The 12,329-nt window shown below is 38.4% G+C and overlaps 1 protein-coding gene across 10 annotated transcripts in view; it reads left to right on the forward strand.

Annotated features, from left to right (window-relative positions):
- The window catches only part of GALNTL6 (polypeptide N-acetylgalactosaminyltransferase like 6), a 506,336-nt gene extending 496,646 nt beyond the window's left edge, over window positions 1-9,690 (forward strand). For all 10 annotated transcript variants that reach the window (XM_068942492.1, XM_068942494.1, XM_068942498.1 and 7 more), the window contains one exon: window positions 692-9,690. In XM_068942492.1, coding sequence (XP_068798593.1) covers window positions 692-859 — 168 coding nt within the window. In that variant the 3' untranslated portion in view covers window positions 860-9,690. The remainder of the gene's footprint in view (window positions 1-691) is intronic.
- The last annotated feature ends 2,639 nt before the right edge of the window (window positions 9,691-12,329 follow it).

Here is a 12,329-nt window from a genome sequence, read left to right on the forward strand (position 1 = left end):
GTCCATCTGGGTAGTTTCTGCTGCACCAAAAATTCACAGTGAGACTATTTACAATGCACTCCAATTTTGTGATATACAATTAATAAAACGAATCATAATAAATATCCTTTCATAAAGCAACTTAATAAATACTGATCTTGCAGAATCTCCATAAGGAGATAAAAGTGTTACGATTTACTTCTTATGAGTGGTGATAGAGCATTTCAGTGGCTTGTCTTATCAAGGTCATAGACAAAGTCTACGTCTTATGAGGTGGGAACAGAGATCACCAGTGCTGTGTCTGACCACCCATCACAGCACTTCAGTTAATATCCATTTTTAACATCTTCATCAAGTTGTAGTGTATCCCTCTTCCAAACAAAGTATTGCAGATCCTCCTGCACAGAAACACAGTAGAAAATGTCAAAAAACAAATCCAAACGACATTCTGACATTTAAATGGGAGAGTTAGCATGATATACAAAGATTTTCCTCACTTTCTTGTATCCCCAGTTTTCTGAGGGATAATAATCCAAGAACAATCATTCCATTCTCTGCAGCTCCCTAATATCTGTTTGTTACAGAAGGTTAGCACACAGAGAATACAAAATCATTTCAGCTAGTGCTGTGTTAATCCATGTTCCGTAAAATGAGAACACTTCCAATTACTTGGTATTTACTATCTAATTCTATTTTTTTCTCATTCCTGTAGGACAAAACTTTGTTCCATCCGGTAAGCAACAGCTGCATAGATTGCAACCCAGCTGAGAAGAAGATTTTCATGAACAGATGTGATCCTTTATCTGAAACTCAACAGTGGATGTTTGAACATATTAATATGACTGTTTTAGAAAAATTTAACAGCAAGGCCAGTTCCTAGGAAAAAAACAAACAAAACAAAAAAAGCCAATTACGTACAGACTGCAGACTACTTTTTTGCCAGCATCTGGGTCAAAGGAGTCAGGAATTACATTTCCTAGATCCAGGAAATCTATTCTGAGGCTTAAGAAAATGCCACAGCAAAAGCCAACAGGCTGTCCTTGTGGATGTACAGTATCTGAAGAACTTGGTTGGGAGCCTCACCGGATGCTGCTGAGAACTTCAGGCTGAAAATTCCCTTGCTGGTCGAGGGGAAACTTTGTTTAAAAATTATTTAAAAGTACTCCAAGTTAATAAAGTAAAACAAAACTCTAGAGTTTCTCAGGTCAAATCCTGCTGTAGTGAGTAGCTCAGAACAGATACTATAATTTGGGATGGGTATATGGTGTGCATGACCGCTGCAGGAACCTGAAGAAATCCCAGGTTTTAGAATTAAACATGCTGGTGGAAGAATAATGATGTCCCAGCACTCCCCAGACAAAATATATGCTCTGCTGACATTCTCTTAATAAAAGGTTGGGTTAAGCGGGTTTAACCCTCAGAACTGCTGCAATTAATTTTAAATACCTCCCTTTTACATTCCATTCATTACCTAAATAGGAATGGTAGAAATCTTAGGGTCTAGAATTACACTGTAGTGAAGCATGACATAAACTGTAAAGTTTTGACCTCCCATTTCTCCTCTTCAGTCAGGAAAAAAAGTAAAGCAATCAAGCTGCTGTACATGATGCGTTTATCAAAAGTGATTCAAATCCCACCGTCACACAAGCTGAGATTTTTTCAGTGACAAATATAACGTCAGCAACTTCAGCATAATGAAAGGTTTGTGGACTAGCTATCTTCTCTAAATGTAGGATTGTTACCAAAATTTAAATTGACTTGAACATAGTCTGGAAAAAAAAAACCATAAGACTAAAAAAATAATTCTATACTGCATGTTGAATTAAGTTAGTCAAATTAACATTGGTACACTGCCATCAGCTAAAAAAGTGTTGACTCCCTGCAGTGCAGTTTAAAAGATCTTGCAGAGATCATATGGCGTTTTTGACACCCATGAGGGAAAATTTACGTGAAACTAGTTGGGGCTTCTCAGAGCTCTTGATGAAATCTGTGGTAGAAATCACATGAACTTCCAGAGTTATCAAGTTAATGGCATTATAAATTCCATGCTACAGGAAAAGAGAAGTGCAAACAAGTTAAATGTTACAGTATTTTGGCCCTTTAGGCACATTGACAATGCAGGGTAAGACAGAACTCGGTCACACAGAAGGTTGTTATAGCACATGGAGTCCCTCAGATCCATCATGTTGCTGGCATGAGAGGAAGGAAGTTAATGTGTGGTCAAAAACTTGTTTGAGAGGCCTGTGGTTCTGTCTCATCAGAACTTATTTAATACTGATGTGTGGAACATAATTGGCAGGTTTGAGATTTTTCAAGCTGAGAGTACATACAAATTTTTATGTGGCCTGCTTTTGCTTGAAACATGAACTTACAGATGAAAGTACCATAAATGCAGATAGATCACATCCTGTAAGAGATGGCTGTAACAATGCTTTCAGGTTGTAAAAATATTGTAGGTAATTAACTCGTTTATTCTGATCACTGTGGAGGTGGCTGACTAATCAAAACACCCATGTGTAAACTACCCTGTTTTGAGAGAGTAGGGTGACTGTTTTGTTTATTGCTCCTTAGGCTGCATTTATGTGCAAAGAGCATCTATTGCCTCCAGAGGATGGTTCTAGTAGCAATAACCATGTGCTGTTTTATGGCAGCACCTTGTAGTTGCAGATTAAGACCCTAAATTGTACGTCATAGGAACTTTTTAGGAGGGGAATGATATCTTGAAGGATTCAGGATGCATGCAGTTGGAAAACTGTGAAACGCATCCATACATTGAGCAGTTGCTGCAAGTTAGTGAAGAGATATTTCAAATAATCAAAAAGAAATATGTCTATAGAGTTAGACTGCTTATTTTTTGTTTTTAAAAGAAACCAATTTGTTTAGGTATTGTTTGAATTTAAATGAAGATATGATGCACTGAAGAATGGAAGTAGTACGGCAGTAGCCTGTATAGGGATATTTCAGATTTATTTAGCTATCAGTATACAGAACCAGACTGGGTACTGCAGACAGTCAGCCTTCCCAGGTGCGGTGCTTGTAGCATCATTTATGTGCAGCCTGAATATGAGGAAAGAGGATTTGGAAAAATGGGTGCCTGAAATGTAAATGAAATCCTCAAGCTGCAAATTGAAACTGGCCCCAAACTGTCAAAGTCCTGGAAGCAGCCTTGTATGTCTGAAATTTGCTGAGAGGCAAGAACTGCTAAACCAGCTAAGTAATTTATATTATGCACAGATTGGTAGGGTTGTATCATCCAGTGTCTGACTGCATCTCAATGATTTGATTTTGCATTGTCTAACGGGAATTAGATGCTGTTGGGGCAAAGATATTCTAAGCCTTTTACAACCCTTTTTGAGTAATATTGCACAAAATCTTGCACTGCCAAAGGAAACCTTCCCATTACTCATAGTTGGATGCTAATTGTAAGCTCTAGCAGCCTTTGTAAATTCTGTAATTTATCACAAAACAGTCCACATTACTGATATTCAGGTCTTTTGAAAACATGTGTTCTGAATAATGTTGTTTTCCGTTTTTACAGCCAAAATATAGGGAAAATATATTAAAGCCTGTTGTGTGTCAACAGTGAGCAACTTTTGATCAGTAGGGAAATATAAAGCTCGAGTCAAGGGCCAGATCTTGAGAAAAATTTAATGAGAACTTGCCATAGTAGAAACACACACACATATACACACACACACGTGCGCACGCATGCGCGTGTGTGTGTGTGTGTGTGTGTATGTATATGTAACCAGTGGAAGAAGATAGATGTGGAAGAGAGGCTTGTTTTCACTTCATGGGCTGATATTCCAAGTATTTAGTATCACCACAACTGCACAGAAAAAATAGCATTCTCCAGATAGGACTCAGCCTGAAAATGAGCACCATTATCTTACTATTTTCAGCTTAAATAAATTTATCTTTTTTAAAACATGAGACAGAAATTCTAGCATGGAGCTTCACCACGGACAATTATAATCATCCTACTGTAGGTAGAATGTAACCTAGGGACAAAGATCTCAAAATGGTTATGACTTACTAAGCCCAGGACTCCTTCAACAGAAAGTTTTATTAAGAATATATGATCATCCCTACCTCTAAATTAAATTCTGTCTTGGGTATTCTCCAAAGCTTCCCACTGATATCAGCATTTCATGACTAATTTAACATTCAGAATTTCTATAAGGCTTCCTTCAACCACAACTTTCTCACCCAGAAAACATCTGCACAACTCAAAAGGTAGGATAGACCGATAAATTTTCCTCTCATATTTAACGAGGAGGATTTAGCTTCAACATGCATTTTTCTAAAATGGCAGACTATATATTCACAGACAATGTTTCAAAATACCAGATAGTTCTGAATATACGTTGAATCTAGTCCTCAGGTAGCATAAACTGATGAAGGGCTGTAATTTCAGTGGAGCTATAACAATCTGTCCCAGCTGATGACTTGCCTCAGTCTTTCATTACATTATTTTATGGCTAAGAGGGCTTTAATCTATGTACCTGTAAACAAGATCTTTATATCTTAATTAAGAGTTCATCAGCATCTACCCGTAACTTTTTTTGATGTAAGGTTATCTGACTCTTTTTGTGGTCTGCGAATACTATGGGATATAACAACTGCAAAACCCGAAATAAACACCAAGTACAACTAAAACTGTAAAGTCAAATATATTTCCCTGCAAATATTGCAAAAACTAGAAGCCTTAGGGCTGGGGGTTTGTAGGAGAGAGGACGAGTTGGGAAAAAAGGCATTTCACAGAGACAGGTTGGAGAGCAGTTGTGTTGCAGCCTTGACAAGAATTCACTTTTCATTAACCATGATCTTATTTCAGAAAAATGAGATTGTTTTAGAGCAAATGTTTCAGCAACGTCATGGATATTCTAATGATATAATGCATACTTCTTATCTGAGTATTATCAGTTTATGGATAAATGGTCTGTAGCTGCTGAACTAGGTCTTCTTCATGATAGAGATAGACTAAGCTTGCAAGGAAGCTGACAAGCACTTAAAAACCTTTGATTACTGGCAATTTACCAGTCATCAGTCTCAAGTGACCTCAGTGAAATTGGATGCCACAGAGGACCATAAAAGAAAGATATATAAATAGCTTAACCAAATTTATTTGATAGGTTGAACCTCTTTAAGAGTAGCCAGCTGTCACCTTTATAAAAAAGAAAAAACAAATCATTGTAATCAGGATTACGTTGCGTTTTTACTGATAACTTTTGCAAGGGACTGACAGAGTGATGCCCTTTCAATCTGTCCAAACAAATCTCGAATGAAGCACTTTAGGAAGGCAATGCAGGGAGGCTTTCAGCGTGGCTGCTGCAAAGACCATATCCATTTTCTATGTGAAGAACATCAATCTTTGATGCTATGAGCCTGGCATTTTTCAAGAGAACAGAGGACACACATTGAAAACAAATATGAAGATGGAAATATTTTCTGACTCCCTCAAGGTGATTAGACAAACTGTTTCAAACCTTGAAAACAAAAGGCTGATCACAAGTAACCCCAAACCTCCTCTGCTGTTAGGCATATAAAGTTCATAAATTTGTTTAATTCCCTTCCAAATCTGTTCCATATATCCTCTTACAAAGAGCACAAGGATCCCAAAATGCTTTTTCATAACATTTTGAGGATCTTACCCTATCTGAAAGGAAATTTTGAAAGAACTTTTAAAGATTATATGAGGTGTAAGCAAAAAGATATCAGGAGACATACCTGGTTATTATGTTCTGTGTGCTAACAGACTTTCCTAAACTTCTTGTTCAAAAATAGTAGCCATTGCCTGGAAAAATTTAGATACTTAAGTAATATAGCTTAGACAATCTATAGCCTGTAATGCTTTCTATTTCTAGTCTAAAACAAATTCAGTTTTTAGTGACTCTGTAGTTAGTTGCTGACAGATTTTTTTTAACCATGTATAATACATAAATATGCCATGAGGTCTACTGTAATCTGACATTTCCGTGTTATAATTCTCAGTGCACTGGACTGAAGACAATCTAAGCAGAGAAAAAGCTCATAAAACAGTCTAACAAGTGCATAAAAAAACAAGCAAACAGTGACAAAGTTTAGCTAGAGGTGAACTGAAAAATATTTCACATTTCCAAAACTTCTTAAGTATCATTGAGAAGATTATATGTGTCCTGTGTTTATAAGGTTCCCATCCTCTCAGCATTTTTACCCATTTCACAGGACCTGATAGTATGAGAAGTGCTTCATTGGCCTTTGTGAAAACAATGCAGACAATAGGGGAATAAAGATGACATGGCTTAAAACAATAAGAATATGTGGTTACCTACTGATGCCATGTCCACAGCATGGTCAAACAGGTTAAGAATACATGAAGATCTGTTTCTTGTGTGTGGCTATTGTGGCATAAGCACAGCCAGAAGTGGTGTGTGGAAAAAAAAGGAGCCTCATGGACTGGCCGAGCAGGAAAGGCCTTATCTCAGAGAAGAGCCAGAAAAAGTCACAATGACCCTTTCTTGAGAGGCAGATGAACAGGGTATTGAGACTGACATCGTGAACAGCGTAGGTGATGTGAAGGGAGCTGCAACAAGACAAGTCTCGTAACTCCTACTATCTAAAAGACATTAGTAATGGGAAAGAAAAACTTGGTCCTCATTCATTAACCTTCATCCTCCTTAACCTCAGCACAATTCCTAACCCTTTGCCAAAGCATTAGTTGATTTAATTAAGTTAATCCTTCACCTCTCCCAATAATTGACTTCAAGCTTGAAGGAGTCACAGCCCAAGCAAATTTCTGCTCCTCAGCTTGGAGCATCTAGCTGGCTCTACTAGGCAGAGTTTAGCCAAAAACCCCAAATGGCACCAAAGCTAGAACAATATTATCGACCTGAAAGATCTGTAGGTGCCTTACTATCCATCTGTGAAAAAAGGTCTCACTAGCCTAAAGGAGTGGTTGATAGTAATGATCCTAGATTAAGAGGATCAGGAGTCATGAGCCTGCAGTAAGGTGAAAGGCCAAATGGCAAGATTATGACATGGAAGCTTAGTTGCGAAAGGAAGGAGGAAATAGGTGATAAGCAGGAAGAAGCAGGAGTCAGGCTTTTTACTGGATATGAAGGAAGCATGACCTACAAAGGCCGGTCACTGATAATTTTGGATACCTCTCCACATCAGTGCTTCCATGTTCATTCCCTCACAAACGTGCAGGAGTTGAGAAGCAATCACCCCCCCCTCCCACCCACCCACATACCAAGGACTTAAATTTAGAGTAAAGAGAAATACATGATCTGAAATGTACTGCTGGTGAGATATGGGAGAGCAGCTAGAGCAAAACTTTGTTGGACACTAAGCCAGAGCTGAGTTCCCCACCTTAGGTAGGTATGTTACTGAAGGTACTCTGCATAGAAGCCTTTCATCAGATAAGCCTGGTGTTTCTGCTGTTGCAGATCCCTTCCCCAAGATAACAGTGACTAAAGCTACTTTAGTCTGGAGCTGGCAGACCCAGGAGTCCTTCTGCCTCAGGGGCTCGTCTTGCTGCAGCTGGCACTGCACTGCTCTAGCACAGGGAGTGGTGGAGGAGAATGGCGTGTAAGGAGAAGGGAGAGGGCCCATCCACAGAGGTCAGTCTCACTGCAGATTTTGCCCGTGGTAGAGATACAGTTCGTAGCACAGACAGACAGACATTCAATGACTTCCTTCCAGGAGAAAAATTCCATTGTTCATCTAATTTGCCACCCAGCTTCAAAATTCTGTTCTACCCAGAAAGGGGATTATGTAAGAACAGAAGCTTCTTATTCTGTAGATATACTTCTTATGTATGTTTAGAAGCAGCTGAACTTAAGCTTGATAAACAGGTTTTAACTGCTTTTATTCTTATCAAATTAACGTAGATACAAGAACCTGAGTTAGAATAATGTTAAATTAAAATGTAGTTGTATAAGCCACCAAAAGGTTATAACATTTCTGATTGAAGGCTTTATTTCAAATCTAAATTTGATATGTATTCTCTAATGAATGCATGATATAGGTTCCCCTCTGGTCAAGCTGCAGAGAGTATGAGGGGCTATTTGTTAACAGAATCCCCAAAAGAGAGTTATCATTGAACATGCAGCAGCTTTTGCTTTTAGCTGTAGAGGTCCTCAGTTTACTCCCAGGTGTATCAGCAAAGATAATATATATAAAAAGAACTCCCCGAGATTCTTGTTATCAAAGCTGCATTTGCAGAGACAGCGGTAAAACATGATCTTTTTTTCCTTATGAGACCAGAATACTTTCATTTGTTTCCTATTTGTTTTTATGCATCTCCAGTAACATTTATTTCTAACTGGAACCCATGAATAGAAACTGTACCTTGTCCCTCCACTAAACAAGAAGTCAGAGTTGCTAAGAAGTTAGGGTACCAGTATGAAGTCTATATAAACGCATTGTTAAAAGAACTGTCAGCCAAGGAAGGAGGATTCCTTATAGGAGCAAAAGAAGCCGCTCTAAAATTCAGTTTCCTTTATTCCTGTTATATCAGCCTCCAAATCACAGCCACTGCTCTACAACTAAATATATCATGGTAGTTTTTACACCTGGAAGGATAATGATGTTTAGTTAGGGCTCTGCTGGCATTTTTCTGTATGATTCTCTGCATATTGTCTATATAAAACATTCTTTGTTTCAGGGAGTCTTCATCCACGGTTGCTGTCCCTGCAAGGGGACATTTTCCTTTCAACTTTGGCCTCGCTTGTTGTTCTCCATCTGACCCTCTATAGGCCAAAGCAGCTCGATACTGACCAACTGTCCAGATGATCTGGTCCACTGTACAACTTTCTCTCAACTCACTCTTCACAGCAGTCCAGCCCACAAAAACTCACGCAGAGTTACCAGGCGTTAGGTAACCAAACAGAAATGTGCAGTCCGTTCTGAGCCTCTGAGATGTTTCTATTTACCAAGTAGCCTTTCTGATGGTCAGAGTGATTTCCAGGCATCTCTGTGAACAAACACCTTTTCCTGCAGGTATCCTGCAAAATATCCATTCCTCTCATTTTTCTGAGAGTCTGGAATACAGCCTTCACTTGCTGTTAAACAACATTCAGGACAAAACAGTCTCTGGAGATTCAACCAGTGTTTTTTAAAGGGCCAAGAAGGATGGCTGGGGACAACTTTGTGTAATCCCAAACAAGTATGCTTGGTAGGCAGTGCAGCCAGTGATGATCTGGGCTGTTAGGTGGGTGATAGAGTTCAATCAACAGGTAAGACAGAGTTGTCTAATTTTCTGGGAATTAGGATAAAATTCTTTGGTTAGATGTTATTTAGGAACTATAGCTCTCTGAAAAAATGGGAAAATATTTTCAGGTGTGTGCATTTGAAGTATTATACAATAGGCTATAATTAGTAACATATACATTGTAATAAGTAAAACAAAAACATACACTTTTGTGCTAACTGGTCTAAGATAGTTGGCTTAGGTGTTAATAAACAACAGCTGTAGAAGTCTTGACCAACTTACTGATGCATTAAAGTAATGTTTTAGTGACATGCTTAAAGGATTTACAGAGAGCACATGCCTGTAAATTACTAGACTGTAATTAAGGACCTGAATTATGGAATAAACATTGTACACCTGTCCTATTTTATATTTGGATGTATTAAGTTATGGAATACAAAGTAAAAGATTGTTAAAGTACAGTTTCAAAAATTACAGTGATCTGAATGAATAAATACCTCTCAGAAGTTACAATATTAATGTTTGCAATTTGTTGTGCCTCTGTTGAAGCCAAAAGAGCCTGCTGGGTCGAGTGGGTGAAGAACCCAACAGCCTTGGGCTGAGTACACTACTGTGTGGCTGCTCCACAGCTCCGGCTCAAGCAGCTGAGTTGTATCGATAGGAGAGAACCCCAAATCTTCTCCTCCAACAAATGCCTGCCTCACCAGCGCCAGGTGAAAGAGCCATTGTTAGCTCTGACAATATCAGAACTATATCTTGAATGGTTACTTAAACAAGAGCCAAAAACAGAAATGAGTACATACACACCCTTACTTAGTACGCAATTGTACGGACATATAATAGTGGTCAAATGACAAGCAAAGAAACATTGAAAGTGTCAATGAGGACTTGATTCTATTAAAAAGTTATGTAAGTAGAGACTTATTTGTCCCCATCCCGTACCAAAAAAACCCCACAAACACACAGAAATTCCCAATACAACCGACTCTTGCTTTTGTGTACAACTGATAAGATATAAAATACATTATCTTCCTAGTTATTACCTTCCTTGCTTGCTTATTGAAAGTGAGCACCTGCACTGCAGAAATTTTAAAGCTATATCCAGGAAGAGTGAGAGTCAGTCATCTACAAAGACTACACAGGGAGGGGTTTCTCATTACCTGTTATTTATCCTTCAGGGAACGCTGCTTCTTTTTTATTTGCATTTGTTTGCACTCTGTAACTTAATTTTATGCATACCCATACACTTCACTTCTTCAGTGCTATACTTCTATCCTAAAATTTTGTGAATGACATTGGTTGGTTAAATTCATTCCTTACTGCCGCTATGTTTGGCAGAGTTATGGTAGGATTTAACTGGACACAATCTATTGTTTTTATTTCTTCAAGCAGCTTTCTGAGGCTGCCGTTAAGGCTAACATCATTGGTTTTGAAGACCTCTGAATGTCATAAGTAGCAAAAATAGGACAACTGTAAGCATGCATTATAAATAAGTGACTGTTCTTTGTCTAGCTAGCTTAAAAGGGTGCTGTAGTCCAACGCAAAGCTGAAAACCTCCCCAGCTGCAGAAGAGAGACAGCAGTATTCCACTTTCCACGTAAGTTATGTGAGACGAGTTCCACTGAGTAAACCTTAGGAAATATCCCCCAGGAACTACCATAAACTCAAATAACAGCAAAAACAACATCAACAACAACAAAATATGAGTGAGGGGGATTTTCTGACTAACAAAACAGCTACAAAAAAACTCATACCAGATCCCAAGGAGACTGAAGTCGTTAACGTTATAGGCACTACCCTTTGGCAAAGGAACAACTACGAACAAAGAAAAAATATTATTAAAAGAACAATAAAGTGCTTTAGATACATAAAAAACAATTAGCCATCAGTTTTAACATAGCCTAAAGTTAAGCACAGTAAAACAACAGATGATTCTCCCGTTTATATAATTTAAAGTTCACAGCCTGGGGAAGGTACTATGTTTAAAAGACTAGAGAGCCTTGTGTGAATTTTGTATCAATTATCTAATTAACTTTGATAACATCAGATGCAAACCTTCAAGGGAAAAGAGCTTTAAAGGATTTTTTTGCAGGTCAGGACATTTCAAGAAAGTAACAAGACTTGAAGCAGGGAGAAGTGGAAAGAGGAAGGACTGTATTTCATTCTGAAACGAGTGGCTTGTCCCTCATCGCGGTGTTCGTGGTTTTAGGAGGAAGAAAGTTCAGTAAAAGTTCCTGCTGCAAATTTATCAGCACAAACCTAACTGCAGGTTATGTGGTGATCCAAGCCAAGGCCAGGTGAAATCAGTGAGAACCTTTCCATTTATTTCAATCAAACTAAGCCTTTAACTTAATAGAACTCTTCTCTTTTGAAAGCTTTAACTCAGTAAAACTCAGCCTGTTCTCTGCGTAGCTATTCTGACTGGTTATAGAGCTAGATGGCTCGTAACCTGCAGTGTGTTAAAAGTAATATATAGGAAATACAGAAGATTAAACTGTTAGCCAAGAAACATGCACATAAATGGTACAAATTTAAAATAAAGGCTTAATCTGGGGCAAAAATTTTAAGGGTAACCTCTATGTAAGCATCATCAGTGAGTACTAAGTACATTAATACAACCAAGTGGAGCTGACAGTTTTGTCTCACATATTTCTTTACTTATTTTAAAAAGGAGAGTTTTGTACTACTTCCATACTTTCTGTTCTTCTTCTTTTTCAAGCGACCTGAATGTTAATTGAAAGGTATATATTCTCCAAGGGAAATTCTGACTTTATAAAGCAAAGACATTATCAGTTCCTCCACTGTGCCCAAGATGAGATTGGTGTGATTGTTATTGCCCCCCTCCTCCTCATTTTTTAGTATGAAGTGCTCGTTCTCTAAGATCACTCAGGAGCCTTTCCTATTCTTTAGTTCTGATATCCTATTTGCTGCCCTTCTCCTTCCTATCACTTCAAAATGCAAAATTTCAGTGCAGGAAGAGCACATTAAGGAGGCTTCTACTTCAGCTCTTCTTTTAATTCAGGGTGGCAGTCAATGCTGTGCATTTGACCGCTGGTCTGGAAACGGGAGTAATCCAAGCCAGGCTTCACCACCAGTTCATGCACCAGCTCTGTACACGAGCTGCTCATTAGCTCAACGGTAGCATTTACACGGT

The sequence above is a fragment of the Struthio camelus genome, chromosome 4, assembly GCF_040807025.1.
Source record: "Struthio camelus isolate bStrCam1 chromosome 4, bStrCam1.hap1, whole genome shotgun sequence".
Classification (NCBI taxonomy): domain Eukaryota; kingdom Metazoa; phylum Chordata; class Aves; order Struthioniformes; family Struthionidae; genus Struthio; species Struthio camelus.